The following is a 16,311-nucleotide window of genomic DNA, read 5'->3' as shown; positions in this document are numbered from 1 at the left end:
TAGCAAACAAACACATTTACATCACTTGTACAAGGCGATAAATCTTAAAACTTGTGGAAAAAAATGACCATGTCTTTTCTAATATGAAAAATGCTTTGTGCAATTCAAGCACCCTTTGAAACCAAATCAATCATTTGTCAAACTCTAGCAACCACCTGGCATTGAACAAAAATGAGCCAAGATCACGGGAAAGTCAGTAATTTTCTTATTTTTGGCACCAGGAAATTACTTAACTGCTCCTCACAGGAAAAACTAAGTCTTTAATTTTTACTCAGTATCTTATGAATCAGCTAGGTAATTAATTTTTTTCATCAGAACCTATTTAAAAGACAAAGCTATTCCTTCTGTATATGTTTAAACATGAAAGTTTAAAATTGATACCAACACACACAAATAGAAATACATATACCCAGAGTTGTATGTTATTAAAGTATGCAGTATACCAACAGAGTATTCTGGACCCGGCAGACAAGAGTTTAACTTTGTGTGGATGTTAAGTGCAAGATAAAAGTGCCCCTGGGTAACTCCCCCTCCTCTCCAGCTCAGCACTTTGCCAGTCCCACTGCACAGCGCAAGGAAACCCCTGGCATCTCAGAGCAGGGGAGCCAGGTGAGGGCAAGGTCTACAGTGCCACCAAAAGCAGCGTTGTCAAGGCCCTCATTATATTTGATGAGTTCTAATTCTTGTAATGATTTAAATAAGCTTTGTTTCGCTGATTCTTTTTTTAGCCATTAGGTGTCAGGAAAAAAACCAAAAAAGTCTCAGAAATGTGAACCGTAAAAACCTGAAAGAGGATTGAACTGCAAATTCTGTGAGCTAACACCTTAACCCCAAGCCCATCCTCCCCTTCAGTTAGGCCAAATGCTAATCAGCGTTAGGATCATTAACGATCAGGCAGGTCCAGTGCTGCAAATAAGGGGCAAAGCAAAAGTTGTTTGGGTGATGGTAACTGTTAACACCTCTGGTTTCTTTTCAGGCTTTTTTGGGGGTTGTTTCATAAAAGGAACTTAGAACATGAAGTTGCATGATTTATACTGAAAGTTTTTCAATTCAAAACACTTTCTGTAGCCTCAAGGATTAGATTTTCTTTGATTACTTCTGAAACATTAAATGTGGCTATAGAAACTAAACTAATAAATTACAACAGAAGTGTACATACATAGCCAAAACATTAAATACCTAATAGTTATGGGGAACTTTTCTGCATGCTATGAACTTTCAAATGCAGAGGCAGGTTTCAAAAAAACCCAACACTTCTAGATTTTCCTTTCTTTCTTAAAAATCAACCTCACAAAGTTACATGGATGATAAAAAAGTGTTTTGATAATTTTACACACAAAACTGAAAAACGGAAGTGTTAGTAATTATACCATTCATAACTGTATTGTGACTTACAGCAATCAATTTATAACAATAAAAAAATTACATAGATAAAAAGGTCATGTGATATACAGCAGAGCAGTATGGTGTGTGGAAAACATTCATTTACTGATCTTGGTACAAATGCATTTTTAATCCTAGGGCTGTACAACTCTGCATTCACTGTAAAGCCATGCACACATAAAATATCTTCATTTAGCTTCCAAAATTTGCAACTGCAGCAAGAATGGCATTGAATATTCAAGCAGTTTTGTGTTCATTAACAACATTCAAATAATGTTCAATTTTTAATCCTCTGACTACTTCAAAATAAAGCTCTGGGAAAAGAAGGATTTCTCTGCCTGCTTTTTGTTCTTAACTAAAATTAATTTTAAAAGTTAAAAAAAATAATTTAAAACTCTTAATTTTGAATCTTAATGTCTATTAGTACTTAAGAGGCATTTGTTTTAAATGCAAATAAGCAAGCAAACAAAAATCTGAATAAAACCCCAAATTCATAAGGAAGAAGCAACTCTCACCTTCATTCTGTTCTCTAAGTTAATAGTTAATCCCATATACCACAATAATTTTATTCATACAGTAGCTGGGACAATTGGGAATACCTGTGTAATTTACATTCAAGTGTTCTTTCAGACTTCTGGCTCTGGAAGACTTTACTGAAAAGCAGAGGGTGCTCAGCCTTCAGCAAGATTAAGCCTTCTAACTGCATTTCTGTAGACTGTCACAGAATAAATGCGTACTTTTATTATTTAGATATCAAATACTGTCTTGGTGCTCAGTATATTCCCATGGAATAGAGGGCACTGCTCACACGCAGCATATTAAACCACTAAAGACTTGAAAGGATTATGAAGATTAGGCTTCCTGTAGTACTATATAATTTACCTGATTAGGCCTAATTTATTTCTTCACATACAGCCTATGAAATGATGGCAAAAAGGATCTTTCCTAGACATTTTAGGAGGCCAAGAGATGCATATCTGCTTAAAATACAGAGGCACTTATAAGACCACAATGATGAATCTAACAGGACTGATCACTAGATACAAACTCAGCTCAAAGAGATGATTTTTATTAGCAGAGGACATCTGCTTGCTTCGCAGCCTCACAGTGTTCACCAGACTCTCCCCAGCGGGTACAGGTCCATCAGTAACTGTGGTGGGGTGACGCTGGCTGGATGCCAGGTGCCCACCGGAGCCGCTCTGTCACTGCCCTCCCCAGCTGCACGGGGGAGAGAAAATGTAACCAAAGGCTCGTGGGTCGGGGTAAGGACAGGGAGATCCCTCTGCAGTTACTGTCACGGGCAGAGCAGAATCAGTTTAGTTTATTACCAATCACATCAGAGTAGGGTAATGAGAAAAAAACCCAAACCTTAAAACACCTTCCCCCTCCTCTCCCTTCTCCCCGGGGTTAACGTTACCCCCGATTTCTGTCCCCCCTCCCCGCCAGCGGCGCAGGGGACGGGGCATGGGGGCTGCGGTCAGTCCATCACAGCTGTCCCTGCTGCTCCTGCCCCTCGGGGGGCTCCTCACCCCCTGCCCGTGCCCCGGCGTGGGGTTCCCACGGGCTGCGGGGGGGGATCTGCTCCCCCGGGGGCTCCCCGGGCTGGGGGCACAGCCTGCCCGGCCGGGGGCTTCACCGCGGGCTGCCGGGGAACCTCTGCTCCAGCGCCTGGAGCCCCCCTGCCTCCTCCTGCCCTGGCCCGGGGGGCTGCAGGGCGGTCGCTCTCCCAGTCTCACTCCTCTCTCCGGCTGCAGTGGCAGTTTTCTTTCTCCCCTTCTTAAATATGTCACCCCAGAGCCGCTGCCACTGTCACTGATGGGCTCAGCCTTGGCCAGCAGCGGGTCCGTCTCGGAGCTGGCTGGCATGGGCTCTGTCAGGCATGGGGGAAGCTTCTGGCACCTTCTCACAGAACCCATCCCTGTAGCCCCTCCGCCACCGCAACTTTCCCAAGCAAACACAATACAGTAACTTACACGACACATCTCCAATGAGTAAGGAAAAAGTGGATAGTTACTGTTATTTCTGAGTACTGAATTGAGGTAAGGAATTGGTCCTAGCCTGCACTCAGAAGTAATGGTGTTACAGCTATTAAGCTAAACAAGTATCAGTCAGTGCTAGCTTGAGTCTCACAATGAAAAAGGCTTGAGCAAAGGCACTAAAAAAAAAAAAAAAAAAAAAAAAAAAAAAAAGAGAGAAAAAACCCAACACATTAAAGCAGCCTATTGCCACGCTACAGCACAGAAACAACAAAGCCTGAGACCCAGATGGTCTTCACTGACCAGAAAATTCTCTTTGTTGCTGTGAGGATTATTTTTAATAATTTTCTATGGGATTTCTATAGAAATCTACTTCTATTTCTCTAGAAAATAGTAATTTTCTATGGGAGAAAAAGGGAAAGGGCACAGGGCGGGTGCTGGGGAGCACAGAAGGTTTGAGCCATGGCCACCCAAGGGGTGTCTCAATGTGTAAGTACTCTGCACCGCACTGCTTCAGCTAATTCATCTCACTTGCAGCAGACAGAAGCTGGCTGCTGATAAACCTATGTTAGCTCACATTTTTCAGTAGTTATTAGCCATGTCCTCAATAAATGATTTTTTTTTCCTTTTTAAACTCCTCACACTCATATATCTCCATGCACTCAAAGGAGGTATCAGTACAACAGAGTTAAGAAGAGAAAGCAGAACACCACGTTTGATTAAAAAGACATCCAGTGCCTGTTCAGTGAGAACCAGCAGTGGCAAAACCACCAGTCAAAGCACAGCACTGCTCACCCTTCCTGCCTTCCCCTACCAGTGCCTAGAAACTGGGTAGATAAATTTGGGACAGCAGTGAGTTCTGGGTCATTTAATGTAAAGCAACAAATCACAGATGCAGCACAGAGTCATTCTTTTTTATTTGCTATAGTAAGATTACTTCTGAATCTCTCAGGGTCCAGAAAGCTTTTGGCAGACTACGGAAGGGTTAGAGAAAATAATGCAGTTGGGAAAGACTGACTAGCTTGGTGGAAAACTTAAGACAGCTAACCTTGGAAAGCCTCATTACGAGGTAACTAAAATGGACAGAGCAAACTTCCTACATGGACAGATCTGCATGTGGAGATGGAGGTGTAAGTTAAATTAATGGATTTAAAGTGTGCACCTATCTGGAGGTAATAGAGGAAAACTCAGAAGGGTGATCTCTGGGCGTAATATTTGAAATAGCTTCCCGACTGCAAAATCTCATGAAAGATATTGAAAGAAAATCACCTCTAGAATGCAAAATCAGACATGGCGTGCTACTAGAAAACATCACAAAAAGAACTCCCTTACACTGTCTAGTATTTAAGACAACGGATTGCAACACTCCGTATCTTTTTCCTCCACTGGTATCTGTCATTCTTTTGCCTGCTGGCAAAGCCAGGAAGAAATAAGAAGACAAACCTTGGGAATAAATGCAGGTGCGGATTTTTATGAAGTCTTTGATCTTCCTCGTGACAACCTAGTAGTCTTTAAGCAATTTTTCTTATTTGTTTACTGGCACATACAGTCAACACTGAAGCATCCAGATAACGTGGGACGACTCAGGTAAAGCAAAACAGTCTCCTTAAACATTATGAAAACTAACCTAGAACAAAGCAACAACAACAACAAAAAGACAGGTCAGTGATCTGACCTTTCTGCAGAGATCCTGCAGAGATCCTCGATCTGTCATCAACCTGAGCTGGTAAATTCCCAGAGAAGCACTGCAGAAGCACAGCTATCCAAGTCCAGGACTTCAAGCCTAAGCTAGTTAATGGAAAAGTAATTTGCATAGTAGACAATCTGCAATCCAAACAATCTGCTTGTGAATAACAGTTGACTGTATGACAATGCAACATTTCAGTAGCTTACTGCAGCTGTGATCCCGCTATCCTGCTAGAAAAGATGTGCAACTTCACTGCAATATTCTGCTGACAGCACAGGCTGTAAAGAATACAACTGATGTGAAGTATAAAAGGAATGAAACTTCTGCTTTTAGCAGAACATGAGGCTTCATGGAACATGCATTCAAAGGAAAACTATACAACTTTTCCAAGAGCAATAACTGCAGTAAAATAAATTTTAGAACTTAAATTAAAATCTACAGGAGTTGACACAAAAAAGTAATCAGAAGTACTGTGTAAAGTCAAGAACAAAATGAAAGTAAAAAGATGACAGCTGTCAAAAGACAAATTTAATTATACGTGCCCCAGGTCACTTGCACTGCACCCATCTCACAGCCTAGCAGGAAGTTTGCTTCTTTGAATATTACCTTCCTGTTTGTATTGACAGCTTACAAGAAGATTCGAGAAGGTGATGGGGAGAAAGCTTTATATTTCCGTGTGTGTGTGTGTGTGTGTGTGTGTAATTAAATTTAAAGCATCTTAAAAATAAAATTAAATTTAACTACACCTTGTCTTTCTATTTCAGGAAAAATACTGGGGTGACGAAATAGAAAATCCCTACAGTAAGAAGGCAGCACCTACTTCTAGCCTGCAGGTTTACAATCATTTAAGAATATATTTTTTAATGTCTTGCTAGGTACTGTGTGGACTGTGCAAGAACTAGTAATAGCCAACACACTGAAGCTTAAAGTGCAGTATCTGTCAACAGCCAGAGAAGGATGTCACTGCAGTCTCAGATATCACTAATAACTCCTAGAAATTGCTCACTTTAAACAACATCCTCAGCATCCGAAGTTGATCTAAAAATCATTCTTACTATTACTCACTTTGATCCTTAATTTTTTATGTTTCAAAAGGCCACTGTTAAGTAAAACACAACCACAAGAATATCTGAACTCAGGAACTTAAAAAACTTCTGTCCAGATGGAACAGAACAAAAACTGGTAAAAAAGTTTTGCTCGCTGTAAATTCAACTTCAGAATTTCAGAAAAAATATTCAAGAAGTCACATATAGGACTTGCTACCATTATCAATCCACTCTTGGAAGTACTGCTCAAAATGCAGTGGGCATCTTAAAAGAGCTTTGAAAGTAGCCAGGATACCCTATGCATTCTAATACTATCCAGTATTTCCTCAACAGAAAAATGAATCAGTTCAGAAGAGCAGCCTTCTTGCCAGGAAATAGCATTAATGTAGCAATTTTGACTCAGGCCATTTATAAATTCAGCTCCTGAAACTGAAAGCAGGTATTTCTGAGGAGAGGATATTTCATTCATATACACAGACATTCATTACCCTCCCTCATTCCACTCTAACTACCGAAACCCAATTATTTTTCAGCTTGGTGCAAACCTAGCAAACACCGTCTCCCCTCAGCTGCAAGGTTTAATTTATCTGTGCAAGAGAACTGCTCAAGGCACTCTGTGTCCACATGCAGCAAAGCAGCACAGGCACGTACCCCCTCCCTCCCCCCGCCAGTCTCCGTGCTGCCGGTACAAGCCGTGATCACGGCCCTGCACCCTCCCCCCCAGCAGCATCCCAGCTCTAATGCATCCCCAGATGTGATGCTGCAGCCAGGCGCTGTCCCTCTGGGGACTCGGGAGGCCCACGAGGACAAGCAGACTGGGTCCTGCACAGCTTTGCACTGGAGCTGGAGTTGCCTCTCCTCGCAGGACCCACAACGGACAAGGACGTGGCATTCGCTCTAACACATGGCTTCTGCGGGTCAGCTGCCCGTAGTTAGGTCTGGCACATGTCCCTGCCTGTCTTCATGCCCACCACGTTACCCTGACATGCTGCACACCAAAACATTCGATTTAACATAGTGTTGTATGCACCAGAAAAGGAGGCTGAGGGGTGACCTTCTCACTCTCTACAACTACCTGAAAGGAAAGCTGCAGCAAAGCGCGTGTCATTCTCTTTTCCCAAGCAGCCAGCGATAGGATGAGAAGAAACAGCCTAAGTTGCACCACAGGAGGTTTACATTGTGTATCAGGAAAATTTTTTTCACCCAAAGGGTGCTCAAGCGCTGGAATAGGCTGCCCAGGGAAGTGGTTGAGTCACCATCCCTGGAGGTCTTTAAAACACATGCAGATGTGGCACTTAGGGACACAGTTAACTGGTGGACTTGGCAGGGTTAGGTTTATGGCTGGACTCGATAATCTTAAAGGTCTTTTCCAACCTAAATGATTCTATAATTTAGGAAAACCAAGAGGGAAGTGTGTGTGGCCTCCTGGGCTGTGCTCTATAATTTTATAAGGTGTGGAAATAACAGCATTAAAGAACAATAACACATAAATACAGGTCACAGCTGAAAGGTAAACCAACAGCCAGTTACTCTGACATTAAAAGACACTGGAATGGTACTCTGACCAAACTTAACACAAAAACATAAAATAAAAGAATATGAATGAAGACTCCTAAAATTACTGTAGAAAGACCACCCACACGGCTGTTTCAGTATACTGGCTGCCAACATCACCCTTAAGCCTCCTGTTTTTATTAGGCAGCGAAATGTTTCTCAAAAGTCTGGATGTCTACAGCCATCAGCAGTCCAGAAAAAAATGTACAAGAACCTACCATCACCAAAGATGTGAGTCATGAGCTTTGTGAGCACTTGCTTCAGGTTGAACTCCACCAGCGTCACTGCCTCCATGGTGTGACATTCTTGCTTGTGTGCAGTGCGATGACCTTGCTCGAACAACTGTAAGCCTTCACCATCTTTAATGCTGGAGAACAACTAGAACAAAACCACAAAACCACCAGTGTTTTGCATCAATGACTTTCTAAATGAAAAGAGAATGAAGTTTTATTGATTTAAGTGGGAATCTTACCTGCAAGTCTGCACACCATGAAAAACAAACGCAAAGACTGATTCTACACAAATTCTGTTCACTAAACAGAGACAAATCATCACAAGAACAGAAACAGTCAAACAATGAGATTTGGTTTATTTCTGTACCGTATCTTCAAATAATACGATTATCCACAGGAAAGTAATAATTCATAAAGAATGATTTCTTTTTTTCTGATTCTATTACTTTGAAAGTTATAACGCAGAACAAAGTAACACTGCACAGTATATGTAAATTACGTCCGCAAAACTACAATACATAATGGCATTTAGCACATCAATTAATAAAAAAAGTTGAAGCTGTAAAAGAAATACCAAAAAACCCCCCATCACTTTTTAAAAGCTGCAATCAAATGAACGTTAAAGAAAAACCCTAGAACACATCACAAAAAAACCCCAAAACAAAACCCCAAAACAAAACCACCCTGGCAGTTTAATGATACCTACCAGCAAATCTACATCCTCTCAGAGAGACCAATAAAACACTCTCACTAAGCCACGTTATTGGAGGCTCTGTGTCTTGGGGAGACAAGCAGGCAGTTCTACACTTGAAAGAGAATTTTTGTTGAAAATCCTTACAGCTGTAGGAAACCCAACTCTGTTAAGTCTGGAGGGTAGGGAGAAGAGCTAATTGTGGAAGTGTTTCTAGTGCCCTTTCCTAACCCTCCTCCTCCACCTTCCCAGAGTCAACCAAGCACACACAGATGGAAAACACACACATTGAGATTTTCTTCATATTAAACTTCCCAGCATAACTAGCACTTACTCGGGAGATGCCACAGTGTGTAACCTTAACAACTCAGAGATGCCAACAGACATCGTTTTAATTGCAGTTTGGTGCCTTCAGTACACTAAATGCTCTAAAAAATGTTCAAGTGAACCTCTGGTAGCTTACAAATGCTGGGCACAAGTAATTAAGACTAGTTTCTAGCTCGTTCCATACAGACACGATGCGTGCAGAAGGACTCTGAGTTTAGATAGCACTCAAACTAGCAGCAAAATGGATTGAGGGAATTAAAAAATCAAAATAATTTTTAAAAAATCACGTGTAGCATTTACCTCTGTATTGCTAGTTAGGAGACCTACCTAACAGATGGAGGAAATATCTCTCAAGTTAATCTCCTTAGTGTAATGTAGAAAAATACAAAATAAAAAAGGAAACAAGAGAAATATCGAATAAAACCATTATCCACCAGTCTAACGAAAATGTTTTTACTAATCAAAAGGCAGCAGCTTGACAAAAGTGGGCATTACACTTTTAAACAACAGATTCTTTATTTAAGTGCTCACCTGGAAGATTAAATGCCCTTCTTCCTCCTGGTAGTATTTCCGCACTGGCTAGAAGAAGCAGATGATACCCACCCTACAACTACTTTATTATCAGCAGGGCAGATCAGTCATCCACAGCATGTGGTTTGAAAGCCTCAGGGCATGCACAGAGGCCAGCGTTAGCCCAAGGCAACTGTCTTAGGCTCACTGGGTGGTCAATGGACAGATACAGGCTCCCTCAGACAAGCACCTGGAGTGGCTACATTGGGCTCCTGCCCTGAACCCCCCGCTATGAGTAGCTACTTTTTCTTTCTCCTGACTGAAGAGACTCCCTCAGTAAGCCAGAAACACCCTTCAGACCACAGCGATGTTCCGCCTTTGGGCTAGAACACACTGCATTTAGACTTCAAGATGTATTTGTTATTTTCCCCACCAGCAGTATTTTAGGAGATTAAACTCTCCTCTTCCTTTTCCCCTTCATTCCTCCTCTCACCCCCCAGATTAAAACTGGGTCCTCAGACCGCTGCAAGCAACAGATCGTCTGGACACTGCCTTTAAAATACAGCATTTGCATCAAGTACACAGAAGTACTTTTTCCTACCGCTGCGTTATTCCTGAAATGTTGATATTGCAATTACTGCCTGGCAAAATTCTATTTCAGTAGATTACATCAGATGTGGCAAGAAAATATTGCAAGAACTGTTAAGAGTAAATACATTTAGTCATCGCCCAGCCCTCTAACCTGCCTGCCTCTCCATCCTGCCAAACCAGCCTTACGCACCACCTCCTCCCCCGTGCCAGGACACGTGCCCGTGTGGTGCTGCACTGAGCCAGGCTGGGAGGTGGATCCCCATGAGAAGTCACCCAGGCGAAGGGAAGAAACTGAGGTGATCAATTATCAGCATCCTAGCAGCACCAAGAGATGCGCTGGCACACAGGGTAGGGCTGGGCACGCTGGCACAGGCACGAATCCGTGCCCGCTCGCACAGGCTGTGAGAGCGCAGCCCCAGGGGAGTGCCTGGACGACAGACAGCAGCGAGGGAATATCCCCCCTTACAGCCAGGCACCCAAAGGCACTCTGATACTCTCCACAGAGGCTCCATCAGCTCCTGTCGACTCCAGCACAGCTGTGGACAGGGTTATATTGAGGGAAAAAAAAAAGATGTCTTACAGTTGTATGAGTATTTATTCCTTTCTTTCATTCACTGACATTGCTATGTCAATATGAGCAGCTTTAAACTGATACACCAGTTTCACTATTACAATGATTGAACTGTGTTAAGTACATGATGTGGATTAGAAACACTTCAACATTTCCATATACATAAAGCCAGGAAACTCAAAGCCTGAATAAAATGAAGAATCACCTACAGTCACTCCTTTTTGATGTCAATTCTTCTCAAGCACATACCTGAGCAAATGGGGGGGGGGGGGGAAATCTAACAGTCTTGCATAAAACACTGACACATCCAAGACGCCACAACTTCACGTACATTTATTTCCTCAGTGTAGTCTAGAATAAAACGCACTATTTTACTGTACCGAATATGATCAGTCACTACTACTACCAGAAAAGAAATCTCCTATAGTCATAAATCGAGCACTGATGTGTCTGTCTAGTGTAAGGACAAGACGTTTTTTCTTTAACTGAAGGTGTGTAAAACATTTAATATTGTGTCATCATGCAGTGGTTAAAAAAATAATTACCAGGATTTATCAGCGTATCTGACTGATGCTGCATTACAACAGAGAAGGAAGAAAAGAATTGAATTTCACCATGTGGCATAAAATTTACTCACAATTTAGCATGTAAGAATAAAGTCAAATTTGGTAACCTGTAATGGCCAGAATACACAGGTTTTTAATTGGAATTAAAATATGAATGGAGCTACAATCCTTTAAAGGCACTTCATGGTATTGCTCAGCCTGGCCCAGAGGGCAGAAGTCACACGTGTGATTTCAATAAAGACCCCAACAATCTTGAGACGTTTTTAAACCTCATATCATTTCATTATCCGTACGTTTAGGATTCAGTACAAGATGAAGTGTCTTTTTACAGGATGGCATTCAGCGTAGCCTTCAGAGGAGAAAGAGCTGTAACTACACCCTGTCTTTCCACAATGCAGTTGTGTATTCCTCCTGCCAGTCATGCATACATCAGAGCAATTAAGATAATGAATACATAATGCTCATGTACTTATATCACAGACAAACCAGCTCGTAAGATTAGTTCTTTATCAGGATCTCCGTGTGCCAACACTCAACCTCACCACCCCAAATACATTTTAACTCACTGGCCCTGACAAATATCCCTATAAATGCACAAACAGCTTCACGTTAAATCCACTTACAAATACCAAACCATGTCCACAGCATTTCAAATGTGCTGTAACACTCAACCAATGGATCAGGAATGATGAAGATGATGCCACTTGAATATGGCTCATCAAAAAGAAAACCTAATGCTGGTCCCAGTCAGCCTCCAGTATGATGAAACCCGTGAGGTGCGCTCCCATCCAGACAGCTTCAGGTGCCAAAGAGATACACAGCCCATTGTCCTCATGACAGTACGTTCTTTATTGCATATTGATAAGCATTTGTTTTGGGAGAAAATGGCAAAAATCACTTCAAGCAGGTCACCTTAATTTCTGGATCATTCTGTTTTCAGTCCTCCAATTATAATGAAGAAAGTTTATTTCTGTTTGCCTTTTTTTTTTTTTTTAACCCCATCAAAAGTGTTTCTGAAAAAACCCTGAAATCATCACCATGTTTAAGGAAAAACTATACAGATGTTTTTGAACAGCAAAGAAAAAGCAACACTGCTACACAGATATCAGTTATGATGAGACATATATGATAAGACTCGGAATTCTGTTCCTGTGGTAATAGAAATTCCTTTATTTTCAAGCACCTCAGACTTCCCAAATATATCTGTAAACATTTTGCCTTTTTTCCTGCACAATTTAAATATTGCATTGAATAGATTTAACCACTTTATTCTGAAAAGCATTGTTTTTAGCTGGATGAGGTAAAGCAAGACAAAATTTTAAAAAATATTTCATACAGTATTTGCAGTAGCAGCTTCCAAACTTTCTAGACCATGGACCACTGTGAAAATCTCACAGACCTTCTGACGTCCTTTGCTGTCAATTTTTCAACTAAAAATAACAGAGAATACAATGTGGGTCCTCGGACCAGTGAAGCTCTATTTATGATGGCATGATTTATACACAACTTGGAAAATACTGAATAATACAACAGTCACAACTCGGGCAGACATCCACAAGAGTGAAGTCAGTTCCACCTGAACTAGTCAGGCCCTTTATTCCTACCACTCAGCCGAACTGCAGCTTCAGGAATAAATACACTTCAGAATATTCTAGCAAAGCAACACTGCTGCTCTTTTTCTTCATGTGGTGGATCTATTCCAGGCACCCCTGCTCCTCTACGCTCCTCCTGCTCCCGGAGTGAAGGGGGACCATCCATCAGGCTCCGTGGGACTGATGCGCTGCTCACAGCCAAGTGAGTCTCTCCCTATCCTCAAGTTGCAAAGGACTAAGAGCAGTCAGTACCTCTCCTGCGCCACTTAATGCACTTTTAAATAGTTGTTCCTCGATGCCCAGCTAAACATTGCTATTATGACTCCCAGTTACGTATACAAATACTCTCTCTCTACTGTAAATGCTCCAAATCACTCTATATAATAGGTAGATCGCAGGAACACTATCCATTTATTTAAATTCCTTTACATGTGAGGATTAACAAAGAGACTGAAGAAAGGAAGGAGATTTCCTTTGACACAATGTCAGAACAGAAGTTTTAGGTTTAGGTCAGTCAGAACAGAAGGTTTAGGTCAGTCAGGTGTTCACACCATCCCTAAAGAAAAGGATAAAAGCAACCTTTTTTTTTTTTTTTTTTTTTTTAACAATACATAAGGAATATGGCCAAGGTACACAAGTATGAAAAGATGAGGAAAGGTTTATGTAATTATATGAATAAAGAGAAAAACTACACTTCTATTACCCAGGACAAAAGTCTTTACATTTCAGGATATAAACACTGTGAATGTACAATATCAAAACTATTTTTGCAATTATATATACTGCTTTGGAGGAACAGTCCTTATTTTTAATTGGAACACTTGTAGTTTTCCATTGTATCCTAACAAAAAAGTTGCCATTCACACCAAAAACATTTCAATGGAAAATAAAGATGTATCCCTACTACTTCCTCCCAGTCTCCCTATCTATAATTTTCAGATGTTAGCACAAATGAGCCTGATGAGAGCATCATTTCTTCATCCGAACAATCTGATATTGGCCTCCATTGGAACAAGGTTAATAAATTAGAGGTGCAATTTCTATGTTTTCACATCTGTTCCCCTGAAAATTTATGTATAATTCATGACTGACTATAAATTACTTTATGAAGCCTCCTTCCAACATGTAAACATTTGTTGTCAACTGAAAAATGTTCTGCCATTGCCATTGGGTATATATTGGCTCCCTCTCCTGGCTAAAATGCACAAAGTGTAATTTATCGGAGATGTTTTCCCCCCTCTCTTCCATAAATTGTGGTAAGTAAAGAACTGAACCAAAGACCACATGGATAGCACAGAAATAATTTCTTTTATAATCCACCCAGGGAAGTTCGCCAGTTCAAACCTGATTACAGCAGTATCAATACTACCAACGCAAAGGATTAAAAAAACAGGCATGCTGGCACACTGGTGAAAGAGAATACAGAAGAAATACTATTTGGGGGTACTATTTAAGAAGAACAGTTTATTTTATGTCCAGAATTTTGAAGCCGATCTGGGAAGCTATTTTGGCATTGGTTTTAACTATTGCTATTAGTTACGTTCTAACTCTTCTATATATTACATTCAGATAATAATTACTTAAAATATTTTTAAATATACTGAAACCATAGATTTCCAGATGTTCTTTGATAGCAGTCCAGGGAGACTTTTTAAAAGCGTATGGAAAATTTCAGCATGAATCTTTCTAACTTAGCAATGAGTTAGTTTGGAATATGGGAATGTCTTTAATATCTGCGTTCATACAAAGCTGTATGTATCAGTTACCTGCTTATCTTCAAATCACAGACTACTTTTCTCTCACAAAAACTAATTAACCAACCATCATGAAAAATAGTATAGCCAAAGAAGCAAATAGCTCACATGTATCTCACGAGTAAAATGCTGTAAAATTACCAAACAAAATATGATCTCCTTTTCCAGCTCTTACTTCCAATGTATTGATTTTAACTTTGGTATGAAGAATTATACTAAAGGTTTCAGTCACAGAGCAGGCTTTAACCTAGCCCTGACTACAGAATTTGATATTTTTGAAGGAGAGATATTTTCTCCATTTTTCTTATCCTGCCTAAAATTTCAGTTAAGGATGAACTGACCTTCTTCCCCTCCTTCCAAACTGAGATGAGATGTCAAATTCCTCTAAAGTCAAGTTCCTATAAAATCGCTCGAGGTTTTGGGTTTTGTTCTCACCTCCCCAGTTCCGTCATCACTTTCACTGAGAAGACAGCAGATGATAAATATATAAATCAAATGAACAAAAGCAGAGCAGTAAAATTGACTACAGCACATAAAATTATTGTATTGGCCATAAGATGAAAGGTGCCCAGGGCTTGTAGCTAAGAGCTAACGGTTTTCCCCCTTAGTTACAAAGATTCTTACCCTTGGTACAGTGCAAATGTCTTCTCGCCAGAGATTACAGGCTGATTATGAATGAAAAGTCTGGGAGAAAGATAACAGGCCCCGACATTCACACATTTCTGCTCACTGGGTTACAACTTAAACATGGTATAAATAAATTAATACAAAAATATTTCTCTCATGTAGTATTACCTCCATTTAGTCTTTGTTCCGCTCAGACAGTTCCTTCTGGAATTATTTAAATTTGAGTTATTCTGAACAGGCAACCAGAATATAAAACACAGAAACAGTCTCCAGTGAAATTTCAGAATTGCACATTCAATTTTTTCCACAAGGTTCTTGTGATGATGATTGTAAGAAGTTTTACATATTGCAAAACTATCAGTATTTAATCTGCAACTGCAGATTAAACAGGTTTAGAATTTATGCACGTTGCTCAATTAACAAGACTTTACACATTGTATGCCACACCACTACTCTTTCTTCATGAGCACAGAAAGTCAACTGGACTTACATTCGTTAGAGAGACAGACATACTTTCCAGCACATAGCCAACCTCAAACTCATCAGCTATTAACATTCTCCAATAACACTGCAACGATTTTACCGGGGAAAAAGAAAGATGAGAAAAAGAAACAAGCAATCTACAACGCAATGAATCAGGTTCTTACACATCATGTATTTCTAGACAGATGATGTCAGCGAACATTTCTGAAACTCTATTCTCAACTATTAAAATCCTATTATTACTATTATTTCTATTATTAAATTTGTAGAGAAGAAAGAAATAGCCTGTCATTAGGACAAAAATTTCTTAAGAGGCATATCATTAACAGTAATTTCAATCATTAAATCAATCACACATAAGTTTGCAGAAATTCCATCCTGCAAGAGATCCTTTCCATCTGAATGCCTGAGCAAGTAAAAAAACCCCAATGTTCCTGAACATAAACCAATAAGAAATGGCATTTTCTTAACGTAGCATTGTACATTTTTCTCTTGCATATACCCTGACTGTATTCATAAACTGGCCCATGGGAAAAGAACAGCAAACAAACAAGACCAGATAAACCTGCAAGGTTTCTGTTTCTTGTTTACCACAGCAGTGCTGGAAGCTGTGCTGGACACCACCAGCTCGCAGGACATCTGCGGCAGCAGGTATGTTTTCAAAGTGGAAGAAGCAGTGGCCACATGGGGTGGGAAACACCCGTGCAGGCAGCACAAACC

General features: G+C 40.5%; 1 protein-coding gene across 8 annotated transcripts in view; it reads right to left on the bottom strand.

The window, feature by feature from the left end:
* The window catches only part of FARS2 (phenylalanyl-tRNA synthetase 2, mitochondrial), a 249,579-nt gene that overhangs the window by 175,666 nt on the left and 57,602 nt on the right, over positions 1-16,311 (bottom strand). For all 8 annotated transcript variants that reach the window (XM_055706125.1, XM_055706120.1, XM_055706123.1 and 5 more), the window contains one exon: positions 7,865-8,024. In XM_055706125.1, the coding sequence (XP_055562100.1) occupies positions 7,865-8,024 (160 nt within the window). The remainder of the gene's footprint in view (positions 1-7,864; positions 8,025-16,311) is intronic.

This window comes from Falco cherrug, chromosome 3 (assembly GCF_023634085.1).
Source record: "Falco cherrug isolate bFalChe1 chromosome 3, bFalChe1.pri, whole genome shotgun sequence".
Taxonomy (NCBI): domain Eukaryota; kingdom Metazoa; phylum Chordata; class Aves; order Falconiformes; family Falconidae; genus Falco; species Falco cherrug.
This window is presented reverse-complemented; position numbering and strand designations above follow the sequence as displayed.